The 19,022-nt window shown below is 39.9% G+C and overlaps 1 protein-coding gene across 13 annotated transcripts in view; it reads left to right on the top strand.

Moving 5' to 3' along the window:
• The first annotated feature begins 8,302 nt into the window (after positions 1 to 8,302).
• GPHN (gephyrin) overlaps positions 8,303 to 19,022 on the top strand; it is a 617,199-nt gene continuing 606,479 nt past the window's right edge. For all 13 annotated transcript variants that reach the window (XR_013827354.1, XR_013827355.1, XM_079915075.1 and 10 more), the window contains exon 1: positions 8,303 to 8,937. Coding sequence is in view for 11 of the 13 variants with exons in the window: in XM_079915075.1 (XP_079771201.1) it covers positions 8,874 to 8,937 (64 nt within the window). In the remaining 2 variants the exon portion in view is untranslated. The remainder of the gene's footprint in view (positions 8,938 to 19,022) is intronic.

The raw sequence follows: 19,022 nt of genomic DNA, 5'->3' as shown, positions 1-19,022 counted from the left end.
GAGCCTCAGGTATGGCATAAGGCCACAGAAAGTTAATTCCAAAGTCCCAGGTCTATTGACACCCTGTCTTGTGTCAGTATGATACCACTGGATCATACTGTAGTCCCTGAGATCTTCAGATCTTTTCTTTAATTAAGTTGTCATTAATTTCCTATCTCATGTCAATATGAGGAAAGTTGATTTGTTACAAAATACTTCATTACCTGTAGGAATCCCTTGTATGGTGTAATGAGTAAAGTAAGCCAACTAAGTAAAAATCTTCCGTCTCCCAAGGTCAATTTACATTTTTAAAGGTTGCTTTAAAGGCGGATTTTTTAAAATGTACTTTCAGACTGGAAAACTTTACATGAAATCATAGAATTTGGGCATTAGATGGGACTTTAAACAAGTATAAATCTCCATCACTTTACAGAAGAGGACACTGAAGTTCAGATATGTTGAAAGGGTGTCCAAAGTCCCACATGTTACTGCCCCACGGTAACAGTTAAGCTAATTACCAGAGCCTGGTATTATTACTGCCAATTCATATTCCGATTTAACTCATATCTTTCCTCTCTTGACCACAAAAATAACAGGCTCTGCAGTCCTGAGACAATTAGTTTCATGTTCTACCAACTGAGTTAGCTGAGTGTATAGTCCACATTCTGTTTCAAGAAAGCCACATCTGTTCTCATCTAGGCCCTCTGTGCTTTAGCAGTCCTGAAAGATTTTCCAAGTCAATTGGATTAGACAGAGCAATGAGAACAAAAATCAGGAAAATAAAATCTGATTGTACCACTGACTATCTGGAATACATCATTTAATCACAAGGCCTTTGATTCCCCTTTTAAAAATTGGATTAAAAGAACACCATTCAAATGTTTTAAAATCATGGTTTTTGTTTGTTTGTTTTTACCATTGAAATGGGTTTAGATGAGTATCTGACCTTTTTTCCCATTTATTTTTGTTAACCAAAGCATGAAATAAACAATTCACTTGCTAGCAGAGATGTATAACTTCTTAAAAAGTGAATCATTTGCCATCTCTAAAGTACTGAAATTGTATGTTCATTATTATTAGGCTTATCACCTTTCCCTCAAATGTTCCAAATCTTTCAATTTCTTCAAAGCACAAAACTGAAATATTATAGCCTTTTTTTCTACTGTCTTTAAGACTTCACATTGGATTCCGACTTTCACCTATATGGCAGTGCAAAGTTATCTGTTAGATTGGCTGGCTATGCCTGGGTGTCTGCATTTTGATAAGTCCAGAATATGGATCTCAGCTTTGTGGGTACAAATTTATTCGGTCAACTTACCCAACAGATCAGAGACTCATTCAAGATACCCAAACTCCCAAGAGAATCACTGATGAATCCAATATTAGTTTAAATTACAGGGAGGGCTGTTCCTTCCAATATGGTTGGAATATGTCTATATTTAGGACATTCCCATCTCAGAATCAAATTATTAGCAAAACTGAATTAGTAATCAGAAAATATTTATGGCAGTGAAACATTACAATTTTATTTATACTCATAATATTCCAGTTATGTTTCTCTCAGAATAAAATCACTGATACTCTTGACTGTACTTGGGAGATACTTTTCAATTTTAAATTCAACTGAGGAAAACTCTATCCCATCAGTAAAACATTTAATAACCATAATCTTGGGTAGTACTATTTTTGTGGCTTATCTCATTTATTTTACCTTGACATTCTAGCTATTCAAAGAATATTTGCTAACATTTCACCCCCAAAAGTTGCTGTTTTGCAATGACCACAAAGTGATTTGTAATGTTTGTCATACTTCTTTCCTAAATGAAATACGGCCAACAACAACAGTCTGCTATTTTCATCTTTAATCTAGAATTGCAGTCATCAAAGGGGACAAGGGACAGTATGCAACATTTCGCTTTACTCTTTTAGATCCAGGCAGAAAAATCCAGCTTTAATATTGTTTACGTGAACTCTGGCCAGGTTAGCTGGTGTCTCCTTTTATAGGCAGAGGCTTCTGCAAGCTGTTACATGGCAAGGCAAATTTCTAACAGCCCCTCTGGTACCTTGGGAGTAGCCTGCACTGCTAGCAATTCAAAGTCCCTATTGCCTTATATGTTCTGTATTTAGTCATCAAATATTAGGAAATGGGAAGGAAACAAGGTTCTGTGTCGGAAAGGGATTCACGCTCTGCACCCAATCAATCCCACAGCAGGTGATACACAGATAAATATGAAATGTAATTATTACATGGTAAAATGAGATTTTTCAGCACAACTGAAAAATCCATCATCTCTGCTTCCTTCACCAATTCATTTATGCTTTTTAACATTTCAAACTTCTACTGCAGGTTCATTTTAAGCTAAACTACCGTATAAACATTCCTATCGACCATACTTCCTCCAATTATTAGTCAACCTGGGAGAAAATGAGGTTACTTAGGTTAACAAAATAATTTTTTGTTGCTTTTATAGAGACAAAACTATTTTTCTAGGGTAGTTGGGCTTTGATTATATGGAAACCAATTAATAATAATAATTTTTGATTTTTTTTAAAAAGCTCACTTAAACTTAATCCATGTCAGTGGTTAAGTTTTGGACTATTTTTTCTTTGTTTTATTAAAAATATTTATTTATTTATTTATTTGGTTTGTTGCACTGGGTCTTAGTTGCGGCAGGAGGGCTTCTTAGTTGCGGCTCATGGGTTCCTTAGCTGTGGCACGTGGGCTCCTTAGTTGTGGCATGTGAACTCTTAGTTGTGGCATGCATGTAGGAGCTAATTCCCAGACAAGGGATCGAAGCTGGCCCCCCTGCACTGGGAGCACGGAGTCTTAACCACTGTGCCACCAAGGAAGTCCCAGGGACTATTTTTTCTTTACTTGTGTATACTGTATCCTAAAAACTGACGACCTTGTAAACAGACCCCTTTTAAGAAATTAAATAGTTTCTGGACACTTAATGTTACTTTTCCATTTAACAAATCTCATTCTCCTTTCCCTTATCCAATAATTCCTTCCTCTTCTAGCAAATACCGTCCTCCTCCTCTTCTGTCTACACTTTCTTTGAATTAAGGAGGGAGAAAAACCAGTGCTTTCTTTAGAAACAAAACCTTTTTGTTTCTGGTTTCCTTCTTTTATCAGGTAAGCAGCCATATAAATAAGTGGTGACCTTGTACATTTGTAAATTGTCAGGACACACAGGGAAGAGCTTCTCTAGCTTCTGAATATTAACATGAAACAATGTGGGTCGTATCAAATGTATAAATTAAAGCCCTCAGAAAAGATTAAAATCTATAGTAATGGTAGAGAGAGATAGGAGATTTTGTGTGTGTGTGTGTGGGGGGGGGGTGTTATGCATTTATTTTCCCAACTGTTATGCTACTTCAGATGCCTTAATGGAAGTATCCAGCTTTTCAACTTTTTATCACCAGAAACAATTTTAAGTCTCAGTTGACATTTCAGTTTAAACCCTTTCTGACTAACTACTAATCTATCAAGGCACTAGCCTTACATATGGTACCCAGATGCATCCTCCCTTGATCTTTGTCTACTTGGTAGGGGTTCATCTGATCCTGATCCTCTGGGTGAACACATGACTGAGGCCAACCAATTAGAAAATGCTATTGCCTTTGCCTTAGTGCTTTGGGATGGAGACATGACCTAAATTTGTGGTTTTCAAGATTTTGGTCTCAGGACACCTTTACACTCTTAAAAATTATTGAGGACTCCAAAGAGCTTTTGTTTAAGTAGGTTATACCTGTTGGTATTTACTATATTAAAGTTTTTAAAATATGAGAATATACAAACACACATTCCATTAGCTATCAGAGTGATGACATCACTACACATCACGTAGCCTCTGGACAATTCTACTGTATCTAATGAGAAAATGAGAGGAAAAAGGCACATAATGGCTTAGTATTACTATGAAAATACTTTTGACTTTGTAGACCCTCTGAAAAGATCTTGGAGTCTCCCAGTATCCCTAGATGGACTCGAAAGCTACTCATCTAAATTATAGCTTACAGAAGCCAATACATGTGTGAACTTCCTAGCTGCGTGAGCCAATGAATTCCTTTAGGCTTAAACTAGCGTCAGTCACTTGCAACCAAAAACAGCCTCATTCATCTGGATTTCCAGTTGGGGACCTCAGAGGAAGAGAGTAAGTGTGAGGAAAAATACAAAGGACTGTGGCATAAAATTATTCAAGCAGCAATCTGGGCAGCAGAATATAATATCAAAAGCCCAAGGAAGGAAAAGTTCAATTAATTTTAATAAACATGGCAGACATCGGAAAACATTGTCCTAGTTGTTCCCAAATAAGTGTCATCAAACTCCATGAGAAATTGATGTGGCTCAGCTCCACTTTACTAAAAGATAACAAGGGCATTAGAACTAAAACCAAAATGTCAATTTCATTAGTAGGACTGACTAAATTTATCTTATTAGACTTTGGAAATTTCTAATTTTGAAAACTACTTCTGGGGGGAAAGCATTAGGCTATTTAGGTCAAAAATTTTAAATTTCCCCAGTATTCTCTATTCTATAGAGCTGTATTTTCTCTAAAAATGTGTCTAATTTCTAAATCTCAGCTTTTTATTTCTTTTGAAAAATTATTTATTTATTTTTGGCTGCATTGGGTCTTCGTTGCTGCGCACTGGCTTTCTCTAGTTACATTGAGCGGGGGCTGCTCTTTGTTGTGGTGTGCAGGCTTCTCGTTGCGGTGGCTTCTCTTGTTGTGGAGCATGGGCTCTAGGCCTGTGGGCTTCAGTAGTTATGACTCGCAGGCTCTAGAGCGCAGGCTTAGTAGTCATGGCGCAGGGGCTTAGTTGCTCCGCGGCACGTGGGATCTTCCCAGACCAGGAATCGAACCAGTGTCCCCAGCATTGGCAGGTAGATTCTTAACCACTGCGCCACCAGGGAAGTCCCTAAATCTAGCTTTTAGAGAAACTTCTGAACATTCTTTTCTAATAGGCTGAGTTTGTAATTTATATGTTTACACAGTAATGTAATCTATTACCACCTGTACTGGGTTGAATAGTGTCCCCTCAAATTTCACATCCACATAGAACCTTGGAATTTGGAAATAGGGTCTTTGGAGATGTGATTAGTTAAGATGAGGTCATAGTGGATTAATATGGGCCCTAAATCCAATGACTGGTATCATTATAAGAAGGGCAAGTAAAAATACACACAGGGAAGAAGGCCATGTGAAGACAAAGGCAAAGACTGAGTGATGCAACTGTAAGTCAAGGAACACCAAGGATGGCAGGCAACCACTGGAAGCTAGAAAGAGGCAAGGGAAGAATTCTTCTCAAGAGACTTTAGAGTGAGCATGGCTTTGCTGACACATTGATTTTAGATTTCTGGCCTCCAGAACCATGAGAGAATAAATTTCTGTTGTTTTAAGTCACTGAGTTTGTTGTACTTAGTTATGGCAGCCCTAGGAACTAATACCTTGCCTGATTCAGTCAGTCAAAAGTTCATCTTAACTCTATCACCCTTCCTTTGGGGAAAATACTATGTTAAAACCAACCAGAGCTTCACCTTACATCCAGTTTTTAAAAAATTGTGCTAACTACACCAAACAAAATTTACCATTTTAATCATTTTAAAGTGTACAATTCAGTGGCATTAAGTATATTCAAAATGTTGCTTGCACCCATTTGTAATCCACTCAGTTGTGGCTATTAGCCAATCGGGAAAGAGGCAAGAGTAGAATAAGCCTTAGTGGAAGAATAATGCATTACCAAATTTGTTCTTGCTTACATCTAGTGCTAATGAGGAGCGTCTAACCCCAGAAAAGCCAGTAAACTTTTGCCTTATTTATATTGAAAGTGTGATTAACCACAGGAAAACTAAAGTACTGGGAGGACTAAATGTAAATATACCAGTACCAGAAAAACTCAACTGTCCTTCATTCAGTAATTCACTCCTACTGATAAACTTTCATCTTTATAATGAAAGTCATTATGACAGCCAAGTGTTTACCCATCTTTTGTGTTCTCAGTGTAAACTCAATTTTCATTATTAATATCTCAGGAATGGAGAGAATAAATCCCTGGGCACTTCTAATGCTTTATATACAAACTCTGAACTTTTCCACTCCCCCCCCCATATATGTTCCTGAGACATTTATCAATCTTTGGAAATGCTACTCTCTTCCTACTTTCCAGAAAGTTTTCTTTGTTGTAACACTTGATTCCCAGATGAATTCTGAAGAAATGTCACATGGTAACAGGAGTTAAAAAGCATGTGGATACTGCAATATTCATTCAATAACCAGCAGTAAAACAAAAAGTCCCACTAGACAGCAAGGTCACTAGGCTTTTCCTGTGTAAATTTTCTTAGAGCTTCCTAAATTCAGCTAAGATGAATATACTTGAGGAAAATTGTTGAAAGACAAGCATCTATTATAATTGTCCAGTTTAATTCTATTAACATTACTTCTTTTCAGCAATTTTAGCAGGTTTAACAAACTAACCTCCATATACTTTAAAAGTCTTAATTCATCTTCACCCTTCCCAATTAAAAATTTTTTTATAAATTTATTTATTTTTGGCTGCATTGGGTCTTCGTTGCTGCGCGCGGGCTTTCTCTAGTTGCGGTGAGTGGGGGCTACTCTTCGTTGCGGTGCGTGGGCTTCTCACTGCGGTGACTTCTCGTTGCGGAGCACAGGCTTTAGTAGTTGCAGCATGCGGGCTTCAATAGCTGTGGCTCGCGGGCTCTAGAGCACAGGCTCAGTAGTTGTGGCGCACGGCCTTAGTTGCTCTGCGGCATGTGGGACCTTACCGGACCTGGGCCCAAAACCGTGTTCCCTGAATTGGCAGGCAGATTCTTAACCACTGCGCCATCAGGGAAGTCCCGAATGAAAATTTTAATGAATTTCACCATTGCTGATTTTATAGATACAGAAAGTCCTTTGTTTTCTGTTATTTGTGAAACAAAAGTGCCAGTTTCTTTCCATGAATAATAACGGAATATTCTAAATTGAAAGGGTGCTTATCTACCAGCTTATATAAACGATAAAGAAAAAGACCCCAATTCATTTACGTTTACAGAACCTATAGTGGGCAGAATTAGAATTTCTCTCTCTGAAAATTCAAGACATTTAAAAATCATTTCAAATTTGGGGGCGCTAGAGGGAATAAAGATAGAAAGGCAATGTAACCAACCATTTTCTCATCTTTAGTTTGAAATAAAGAAAACATACTTTTACATATATATCTCTCATTTGAAACTAGTTAAGAATCCATTGGCTCCCAGGCTCTACGGTGATAGATTATTATAGGAGGTGGGTTCATGATCTGGCTTCAATTTTAAATCCACTGTCAAAAATACTAGCAATACACATACTCAAAAGAAATTTTACTAATTAACTTTCTCCCACCTCAATTCCACCCATCATCTCCTTTGTACTCCCATTATTTAAAATGAAATACATAACAATGTGAATCTTCAGTTAGAGAGTAAGTCCACGTTCTAGTTGGCACAATAAAACATAAACATCAAACTGAGATTTTAATTGTATACAAATGATTATACATTTTTTGACATTTTGCTTTTCATTTTTATGCTTCCCGGTTTTACCAAAGCTGAGAAAAAAATACATATACATGTGTGTGTATATAATGTTTTTTATTCATTAGTTGAAAGGACTAGAAAGAAAGGAACTAAGAAACCCATGTGAAATAGCCACAGGTGATTCATATCACACTTTATGAAAGACACATGAAGGTAAGTGGCAACAAAAGCTATTTTCATGGTAACCTCATATCCCACAAATACTGAAATGAAAATTGCCACCACCGGGGTTCTATTACCAGGTTTGTGATTGTGGCTCCGGGGGGAGGTACATTCTCTAATCTCATTCTCTAAGATTGGTGCTTTTCACCTAAAAGCAGAGCCTTTAGCGAAGAAGCCTGATGCCACAAAACCATGCGACAGCGGGAGAAAGAGAAGCCAGCTATCTCTCCTCAAGATGCTCTGCCGCAGGCTCCTAAGCTTCGCTAGTGAGGATCCTCCTGAAGGTACAGACTTGGACCTTGGACTTGGGAAATCCTACGGTAGGGCGGCAAGCGGGAAGATAAGGCAGGATAGGATACCTCCTTCCTGCCAACCGCGGGCTGTCACAGCAGCTGCGGTTCTGCCACCCACGCAGCTTTCTAAGGCACCTCCAGGGTCCCTGGAGCCTTTCCTCTTCCCCTCGGGAGAGCTGCTTTGCCGCCCCAACAGCCGCCCGGAGTAGCTGACAAACGCCGGGCTCGGCAGGAGATTGCTTCTGTCTGGAGCTCGGCTGAGGCAGCGTTCACGTCTCGCGCGCACCCGCGTTCTCCCAACCAATCCCGCGCTACTCGCGCGCCCAGGAGCGTTCGCCGGTTCTGCTCGGGCTGCGCCGGCTCCTTCCCGCTCCCAGCACTCGGAACCGAGCTCTTACTCCTCCCCTCACTCGCCACGAGTTCCACGATTCGCGGTGTAGCTCCGCCCCTGTCCCCGAGTCCGCCCCCGCGACCTCCCGAGCTTGTGCTCTCCTTTCCCCTCAGTCTCCTGCCGTCCAGCGGCCCTGGGTCTCGCGCTCCGCAAAGCGACAGGAGTCTCTCGCCTCGTTCCTACGCCTCCGCGCGCTCTCCCTCAGCAGCCACCGCTTAACCCACCCGCAGCTCGCTGTCTCGGACCCGGACTCGGGGTCGCGCGCCCTGACTCCGCCTACTTCCCCCCTCGGACTCGCGCTCTCGGGGCCCGGCCTCTCACTCGCACAGGCCGCCGAGCGCTCGCCTCGCGCTTGCCTCGCGCTTCCCAGGCGCTCTCGCGCTTTCCGAGGCGAGCGCGCTCCCGGCCCGCGCGCTCCGGGCTCTGGCTTTTCCCGGCTCCCGTCAGTGCGGTGACTGCGCTGGGAAACATGGCGACCGAGGGAATGATCCTAACTAACCACGACCATCAAATCCGAGTCGGAGTCCTCACAGGTAACCGGGGGAGGAGGTCCAGGACCGCCGCGGCTGCTGTCCCCGGCTTGCCTCAGGCTTCTCGCCTGTGGTGACCCTTCTCTGTGGCCTCGGGAGGAGGGAAGGCTGAGGAAGGGGACTGGGGGGGGGGCGGACGTTTTACAACCGTTGAGAACTGCTGGAGGTTGGGGTGTTCTCGCGGGGTCCCCCGGGAGCTGGGGCCGACCCCGTGGGATGTCGGGTCCCACTGCCTTTGCAGCCGAAGTCCTGGGCCCCTGGGGACAGAGGGGCCGGTGCGGCGGCCGCTGCGGGGCTCCTTGCTGCCAGCGCAGGCGGCGGGATCCCGGCTCCGCAGGCTGGAGCACGCCGCTCTCGGCTGGCCCGCGCGCTTCCTCCGCTACTGCTGGTCCCAGAGAGGGGGGAATCCCATTTCCACCCCCTTCCTCCTCTCCCTTCCCCCCACCCGGGCGGCCCCGCTCTGCTCTAGGCGTGCTTTCGCGGGGCACCGGCCGGAGCCGACACGGATGTTCGTTAGGCGAAACTCTGCTCCGCTTCCAGCTGCCCCTCGCGAGCCGGGAATCCCCTCAGCCACTCACGGGACACCCCTCGTCTCCCCCGGGAGGTGGGGGATCGGCTTGCACCCGGACCTCGGAAAGTGTTTGCATTCCTCCTTCCCAAGCAAAGGGCCCTCTGCCCGCCTCTTCGTTTTCTTAGAGGGACAGACTGTTATCTGCGGCCAGGGATCCAGCCCTTTTTACTTGAGAGGGAAGGAGTCCCCCACTCGGGCTCCTCTGTTCCCCTCCCTTCGGGGACCACCACCCGCCCCCCGCCCGGATGGTCCCGAGGCTTCTGAGGAGCGCACTTTTCCCGGGTCGCGTTTCCCTCCCTCGCGGAAGCCGTGTGTGCTCTGCATGTCTGATTCCGTTGCGCTGTATTTGGGTAACATCCCTCAGTTCGGCGACAGGCAGTTGCTGCAGGGCATGACTTCCGAGATGAATAGCAAGCCGATTTGTAGGGGTTTCTGCTGTGGTTCTGTAGTTGGTAAGGTTTCTGTGTAATTGAGTGGCGAGGTGGGGGTTAAAGAACTATATTTGGAACCTTAGGGCTTAGTTCGGAGTGAAGGAAATCCAGGACTTGCTGATTTCGGAAAAAGAAGCGAGGTAGACGGGAATCCTGGTGTTCTCCTCCCACCTCCCGCCCCCACAACACACACACACACACACACACACACACACACACACACACACACACTTTTAAATTTTTTTTCCTTGTCAAATTCTGACAGGTTGAGACGGTGCTCCAGAAGGAACTGAATTGAATGAGACTTGCTTTTATTATTAGGTAGAAAAAAAATCTCTCTTGGTAAGATAAAAAATGCAAAGCTTAATTTGGCTGCTGAGTTTTATGAAAAAGATTTCCATGGTACCCCTTCCTGTCTTTTAAGTAGCTGGGTCGCCTTTCTCTGATATTGTTTCCAGATGTTAATGGTGATTTATTGAATTTTCCTAATTGAAAGCCCCTGCGATAGAGAAACTAGTCTAAAGCAGTTGCAGGGAAGGGACCCTCCCCCGCCCCCCCATTACAAGATGCGCTGTTCTTTTCTTTTGGTGCTGAAGTTCTTGCCTTGTGTGAAGATTCAGTTGTAACTCAGAAATCTTGGAGTTGACATTGCTGATTTTCAAAGAATCTAATTGCGGGGTGTAAAAGTATATGCCCTATATCAACCCTCAACTTGCACTTTAAATTCTAGCTGTGCTTTGAAAATTATTAGAGTAGTGAGAATGAAGCTTAATAGAAACCAAAGTATGTCAACTGTCCATGGAAATGAAAGGTCATAGATGTTTTAAAGTTAAACCATAGAGATTAAAAAATTTTTTTTACTTAAGCTTTCTATAATAGTTTTATTTAGTGAATCATCCCACCTGGGTTAAGTGACATTGTAGATAGCTGTTGTACAGAATGCTTTGAAAGATGCAGCCCTTATCTGTGTCTCTGCAGTCCAATAGGGATGACATTGGTATGCAAACAACTAAAGAAACAGTGTATGTCATCACTGTGCTAAAATTGTCTAAATAAATTACTTGTGTGATTGAGAGCTAAATATAAAAGGTATTCCATACTCGGATTAGGAGCAAATGTGATTACCTGAAGGGATAATTTGGTACATTTAACAGGGCTAAGAAGAAACTGACATTTTAAAGGGGAGTTGAAAGTCAGTGGCAACCTTATAAATGAATATGTTGCTGAGAGTGAGGCTCTTGCAGAAAAAAAAAATGTAATGCAAAGGCCCTGGAATGCCCAGGTAGGATAGGTAGGTGGCACGAGCAGAATGTCAATGAGAGAAGATAACTTTGGCAGTGGAATTAAAGACAATCTAGGGAAACTATCTCATGAGAATGAGGTACAGTAGTTTAGGGGGAGAAGTCTAGGGTCGGGAATAAGGATATAGGTGAAGGAATGAAAAGGAAGTTGCAACAGAGAAGTGGTAACAGAGGACAATAGAATTTGGTGATAAAATGGATATTTGAAGTCAGAAATAACTGAGAGGTTTCTACTTAAAGTTAGTGATATAAGTATTGTCTGCTATGATAGAGCCTGGAAATGTGGAGAAGAATCATAGGAAAGAGCACCAGTCCCCAGTCTGAATAGTGGATTTTACTACAAACAACTTAATATTTATGGTCTTAACATTCCATGTGATTTTGTACACACAAAGAAGACCTACAGAAATAAAGCCATGTTGCACAATTTTGTCTTGTAGAACTTTCAAGTACTGCAGTTGTACTATGTAAAATTATTCTTCACTGAACTTAAGTACTATGATTTCATACTTAAGAAAATTGAATTTGAGGCCACACCTAAAACCTTGATTTTGTGAGTTATAATTTGTGGCTTTCTTAAAAATGGAAGGCTTGTTTTATAAAATATCCTCTCCATGTTTCATAATAGTGATTTTAAGTATTTTATCTAAGTCTGTTTTACAGAGGTTTTAGAGGAAAACTTAGAGGTTTTAGAGGTTTTACATATTTTAGAGGAAATGCACACATTTTACAATATGTTAGTATTTTGGTAAATTGTGTTGTCATTTCTAAAATCTTTGATTTCTTTGTGACATCTTTGATTATGTCTTGAAAGATAGATTTTATACCACTTTGAAACTTTTCATCTTCTAGGTGTTTTTGTAATCTTTATCTCAGCTATGAATTTGGCAAATGTGGTACGCAGTCTATTGAAACCGTAAAAAATGAATTAACTGTTAGAATTTTGAAAGAATATGGTAGGAAAATATTTAGCAAAGGCATTTCTTTTTTGTATTACTATCTTGAATCATTCAGAACTTGGAAATCAGAGTATGATACTTAATGTAATATGGATATTTTAGTTATATTATCGTTTTGTTCAGGAAAATGGAATCATTTACATAGATTTTCATGGAAACATTTTATGTTGAAGATTATCGTCCATCTCTAAAAACAATACCTTTGTTAGTAACTGTTTTATGTTGATTTGTTAGAAATGAAAGCTATATGGTCTTTAGTGATCTAAGCTCTAGGTTTTTTTTTTTTTAAGAAGATGTTGAGGGGTAGGAGTTTATTAATTAATTTATTTACTTTTGCTGTGTTGCGTCTTCGTTTCTGTGCGAGGGCTTTCTCTAGTTGTGGCAAGTGGGGGCCACTCTTCATCGCGGTGCGCGGGCCTCTCACTATCGCGGCCTCTCTTGTTGCGGAGCACAGGCTCCAGACGAGCAGGCTCAGTAGTTGTGGCTCACGGGCCTAGTTGCTCCGCGGCATGTGGGATCCTCCCATACCAGGGCTCGAACCCGTGTTCCCTGCATTAGCAGGCAGATTCTCAACCACTGCGCCACCAGGGAAAGCCTTAAGCTCTAGTTTTTAATGCATCTGTATCTAATGTTCTTTACTTCTATTACTATTTTTTTTTTTTTTTTTTTGTGGTACGCGGGCTTCTCACTGTTGTGGCCTCTCCCGTTGCGGGGCACAGGCTCCGGACGCGCAGGCTCAGCGGCCATGGCTTATGGGCCCAGCCGCTCTGAGGCATGTGGGATCTTCCCGGACTGGAGCACGAACCCGTGTCCCCTGCATCGGCAGGCGGACTCTCAACCACTGCGCCACCAGGGAAGCCCTATTACTATTTTCAACAGACTAAAGAGAATGTGATGAATAACATGAGGCAAATAAACAAATATCTGTTGCTTTGAAACTAGAAAGAAGATGTGGGGCAGATGTAGGAATTTTTATTATTTTTTTACAACTTCAGTAGTAATTATACTTAAAGTCTTAACAAGTACACAGCAGGCTCACTGTATCAAATGTGTCATTTTTCACCTGTTTTTGTCTATTTCTAAAGAAGCTGTTTATCAAGGGAGCACACTACTTTTACCACTATAAGTTCCATGGAAACATCAGGAAAATAATCAATACATATATGTTTGTGATACAGAGTGGGATAGATTATGTTTCGTTGGTTATTAAATATCATATTAGCTAACCACTGCTAATGTTTGGTATACCAAAGCGCTTAGCTAAAGATGATAATCCATTACCTAAATATTCACTAACAGTGGCATGGATGAGAAAAAGATACAAATTTTTAGGAAAGGGCATTTTAAAATCATGTTTTTGCTCTAGTAATTTACATTTTATTGCACTAAATTGTAGATTTGTAATCAGGAAGAGTTATTAGACATATATAAAACTAGGTAATAAAGATTGGATAAAAGACTAATTGTAAACTAGAAAGCAAAAATATTAGTTACATGTAGGGAGTATTTCAGTCATTTATAAATAAAGCCATTCAAAATATTAAAAAAACAAGTTCTAAGCTAAGGAGGTAATAATCATTTGACTCTGGAATTGTTCAGTTGTTTATTTCATTCCTCATGCTTATCCTTGTGCATTATGTGTGTCAATATTATTTTCTGAAAAGCCCATTTATTGATAAAGATATATAGATATATCTTTTGAGAATAGATGTTGTCATTAAGTAAGGCAAATCACTATTGCAAACAAAACCTATATCCTGTGAAATGGAATTGTGTGTACTGGCAAACATACCAATATTGATCTATATGACTGTTATTAAAAAGAAGCCTATTTCTCAAACTAGGTCGTTCTTTCATGAATTTTTGGTTGGAAGCAGTGTATTAGTGATTAAAGTAAGAAATCATTACATTAACTTCTATTGAATACATTTAATACTATCACCACTGACCAAAGACTTTATAAACTAGTAGTATGTAAACATAGTTAAGAGTTTTAACTATATTCAAGGTACATATGACTGTTTGACTTTAAGGTATGTCGTGGAGAATCAGCAGTATGTTATTGGGGAGGAAATGATGAATGAATCTGTTTTTCTCTTACTGGTGAGAGATTCCTGGTTAAGATGAATAGGGTGCTTTTTTGATACAGTGAGTAAAATAGATAAAGTCTATACTTTGCACCTGTAAATAGGATTGAAGAACTAAGCATATTTGGAATGTGAGATGTTAAAAAAAAATCCTAAAAAAAAAATTAAACCACAAGGGGTTTCTTCCTTCACCTCTGGGCAGAGAAGATGAATACCAAGGAAGAAGAAAAGATTATTTAACCTGTTTAAAAGTAGTTGGATCTCTCAGTGCTTTGTGACCACCTGGAGGGGTGGGATAGGGAGGGTGGGAGGGAGATGCAAGAGGGAGGAGATATGGGGATATATGGATATGTATAGCTGATTCACTTTTTTATAAAGCAGAAACGTAACAAATGATTGTAAAGCAATTATACTCTAATAAAGATGTTAAAAATAAAAAGTAATTGGATCTGTATTTAATATGAATAGCATGAAACCTTACTTAATTTTTGAGTGACCTCCCTGAAAAGCAGATGTCTAATGAGGTATTGTGATGTAGAAATTCCATCCAGGTTGTTTAGTGAGTTCATAAGTGAGTTTGTACTTAATTGATTTAAACTAAGTAAGTAGAACTTCTTGAATGTATTGTAATTACAATAAATAACTCCAACAACTTTTACAATAGTTTTGCCAGTACGTATACATTTTGAAAGAATGGAATTAAATTTACTATGCTTTCAAAAATGTCCTGATTTGACAAATAAAGGAGCAGGTGGAAGGAACTTTACGCAATTTGTGCCCTGCTTCTCAAGTTGGGTTACATGACATTGTGTTTAAGGGATACTCTAAGGATTCTAAGCCTTAGAATCTAAGCTATGGGAACAAACATAATAATTCTTAAAGTATCAATTTTACTTAGAGTATATAATTTAAACCACTTTAATATTACAGTAAGCATGAGTAAATTAGGCATGAATATAGAATTGTAAAGGAGCTTTTAGACAAAATCAAACTTCAAAGAAATTTCAAGTGAACCCATTGTATAACTACAGACCTCATTGTTCTTCTGTTATTGGTACTTTGGTGAGAAAAAATTAAGGAGCACAGGGCCACAGAAAGAACTCTAGAAGACTCTATCTAATGCTAGTTTGGCCAGTAACGTCCTGTAACTTTGAGCAGTATTATTTAACTCTTTCTCTCAGCTTTTCTCACCACTAGCATGAAGGAGGCTCATATGGCAATATAGGTTTCTATGCTTTAGTATCTTGACCAGCCAGAAAGAGAAATATAGGATATCAGGCTTAGGTGTTTTTTTTTTTTTTGGCTTTATAATGGGAATGATTATGGGGAGGGGTAGATTATACATTAAAAATGCAAGAGGAGGGCTTCTTTGGTGGCGCAGTGGTTGAGAGTCCGCCTGCCGATGCAGGGGACACGGGTTCGTGCCCCGGTCCGGGAAGATCCCACATGCCGCGGAGCGGCTGGGCCCGTGAGCCATGGCCGCTGAGCCTGCGCGTCCAGAGCCTGTGCTCCGCAATGGGAGAGGCCACAACAGTGAGAGGCCCGCGAACCGCAAAAAAAAAAAGAGGATAAGAAATGGAAGAAAGGATGAAAAATTTCAGCGATTAGGTCCAGTCAGTATAAACCGAAGGGAAAATATTTAGATTTTTTTTTCATTTAGAAAATTTTGTGGTATTAATCACAAAATTAACAGTAGTTTCAGTTTTATACTTAATTTCAGACTCAGCTCACACTTCATTTCCACAACAAAATCTTTCCTGGGAATTATTCTCTACAATGATGTCTTTCTTTTCCTTTAGTGTTTATAAATGTTGCTACATCCTGTAATCATGTACATGTGGGAGACTGCAAGATGTAGTTTAAAGAAAAAAAAAAAGACTTTGGAGTTAGACTTGTATTTCAGATCTCAGATCCTGATATGCCCTTTATTTTCGAAAGTCATTTAACCTCTATGAATTTCAATTTCCTTCTCCAAAATGAAGATGGCAAAGCTTACTTCACAGAGTTGTTAAGAACTGAGGGGACTTCCAGTGGTTAAGAATCCGCCTTCCAGTGCAGGGAACACAGGTTCGATCCCTGGTCGGGCAACTAAGATCCCACATGCCCTGCAGCTCTAGAGCCGGCACACCACAACTAGAGAGCCCACGCGCCGCAACTGAGACCTGACGCAGCCAAATAAATAAATATTAAAACAAAAAACAAACAAAAAAACCAACAACAACAAAAAAAAACGGGACTTCCCTGGTGGTGCAGTGGTTAAGACTCTGTGCTCCCAATGCAGAGAGCCCAGGTTCGATCCCTGATAGGGAACTAGATCTCACATGCATGCCACAGCTAAAAGTTCGCATGCCACAACTAAGGAGCCCATGCGCCACAATTAAGGAGCTGGCGAGCCGCAACTAAGGAGCCCACCTGCCACAACTAAGGAGCCCACCTGCTGCAACTAAGACCTGGTGCAACCAAATAAATAAATAAATTAAAAAAAATAACTGAAATAATGTATGTGAAAATGCCTACCATGAATGTCTAACTTGGATTATACAGTTGACTCTTGAACAGTGGGGTGGTGGGGGGAGTAGGGTTGCCAACCCCCCGTCCCCCACCCCCCACAGTCCAAAACCCGAGTTTAACTTTGTAATTGGTCCTCCATAGCTGTGATTCTCCCCTATCCAAGGTTCCTTATATGTTGATTCAACCAACCTTGGATTGTGTAGTACTATAGTACTTACTGAAAAAAATCCTGGGTAAAAGTGGACCCGTACAGTTCAAACTCCTCTGGTTCAAGGGTTAACTGTATACTCAATAATCTTCGTTTCCTCTTCATATGCTGTTTTGGCATATTTTGCTAATAGCTTCATATATAAGCATCTTCTTTAAAGTAGATAAAGTTCTTGAAACAGGTGTTCTTCACTTCTTCTGTGCCTTTCTGTCATAGTACCTATTAATGAAGTATTTGCATAGAAGATGTTTAAAAAAAATTGGATGATGTGACATTTAGTAGTTTAGGAAGCAGCTACTGAGAAACATTTAGATAAACTAGAACTTCGCAATTATTACTAAAAAGACAGTTCAGGGTAGATGGAGTGGGGTTTAGTATTTTTCTGTATATTTATTACTGGTAATAGGTTGATATCAATGATGTCTATTTGAGATATTTTATACTATCAAATTTAATATTTTATATATATTTTTTATATTTCCCTTATGTATTTCTTTATGTATTTTCTTATCTATTTTCTAATTAATTTGTATATGTATTCTTAGTTGATGGGCATAATTTGTATGAGGATTATTTTAGAGTAATTTTTTAAACTGTCATCTTAAAAAATGAAAAATTGAAATTATAGGTAAACTATTCTGAAAATGCTGAAGGTTATTTTGAAGGTTAATTCTGAAGGTCAAAGTAGCATAAAATATGAGTCAAAAGTTCTACATCTTCTACTACTTTCAAGACACTTAACCACATTTTACCTCAGTTTCCTTAGCGTTGAATGGAGGAAATTATGCTTACCTTACATAGTTAATGTGAGGGAGAAAGGAAATAATGTTTTCAATAATCAACACCTACTGTGTGCCAGGCTCTGTGCTAAAGTGAGGGATACAATAGTGAATAAAACAGACACAGTCCTTATCCTCTTGGAGCTTGTATTTTAGCACTAACATGAACACACTGTTTAGTCAAGTTAGATGTTGACAAATCATGCTTCATGTATGTTGCATTTCAAGGAATAAAGTGCTTCTATATTTTATTTTTGTTGTAGATAAGTATAAGCACCAAAACCGTTTTCACGTTAAGCCATTTTTGACACAGATTTTTAAACCATTACACATTTCCTGCTTTCTAAGATAGAAAATATTGAACATAATTTAATTATTTTATTCAGGTTTAAGTAATTATAGCTAACATCTGTCGAGTTTATATGTATACATACATATATATGGCATAAATATGTTCTATTTGTGCTTAGCACTTTGCCCATGTTATTTTATCCTTACAACCTTTATAAGGTAATATATTATTCTGTTTACACCGCCTGAGAAGTAGGTAGCTTGCTCAAGATTACACCAGTGGCCTCGCCAGAATTCGATCACAGGTCTGACTGCACTCTGAGCAATTACATTTCTATATTCTGTTCTGAATATCTTTTATTGTGGAGTGTGGTAGTATAGTTCTCTATAGTGTTTTCTTTTCAGTTGTGACTTTACACACTTGTTCCCTTCCCCGCTTCTAGTTTCTAATCTACTGGAGCTGCCTTTTTGTGGCAGTCAGTGGCAGACTACAGGCCATAACTGACCAGTACACATGTTCATTAGGCCCATACTGTGTCTTTACAAAAAAGTATGTTTCTAACATTAAAAAATGACATTTTATATTAACCCGTACTTTTAGCTTTTTAAGATTCAGCAACACTGCAACCTCTTTCCCACAGGACAGTAGTTGATTAGAGTGGTTTGAGATAGGGCATGTATTCTCCAGTTTGCCACGATTCCCACTTAACCTATTTGTTATCTGCCTCACCTCATAGGTATTTGAGTTTGTGATCTTTGCTCATACATATTCTTCTTTTAACATCGTATCTTGGGCAACTTTTCATATTAGTGAAAATGATAATACAGAGTTTATCATGAGCTTACCAAGTGTGAAATAATTTTCTAGAGCCTGCCATAGAACCTATTAATTTATTTAATCCTCATAATAGTATCACCATTTTACATTTGAAGAAATTGTAGCAGAGAGA

The sequence above is a fragment of the Stenella coeruleoalba genome (assembly GCF_951394435.1).
Source record: "Stenella coeruleoalba genome assembly, chromosome: 2".
Lineage (NCBI taxonomy): Eukaryota > Metazoa > Chordata > Mammalia > Artiodactyla > Delphinidae > Stenella > Stenella coeruleoalba.
This window is presented reverse-complemented; position numbering and strand designations above follow the sequence as displayed.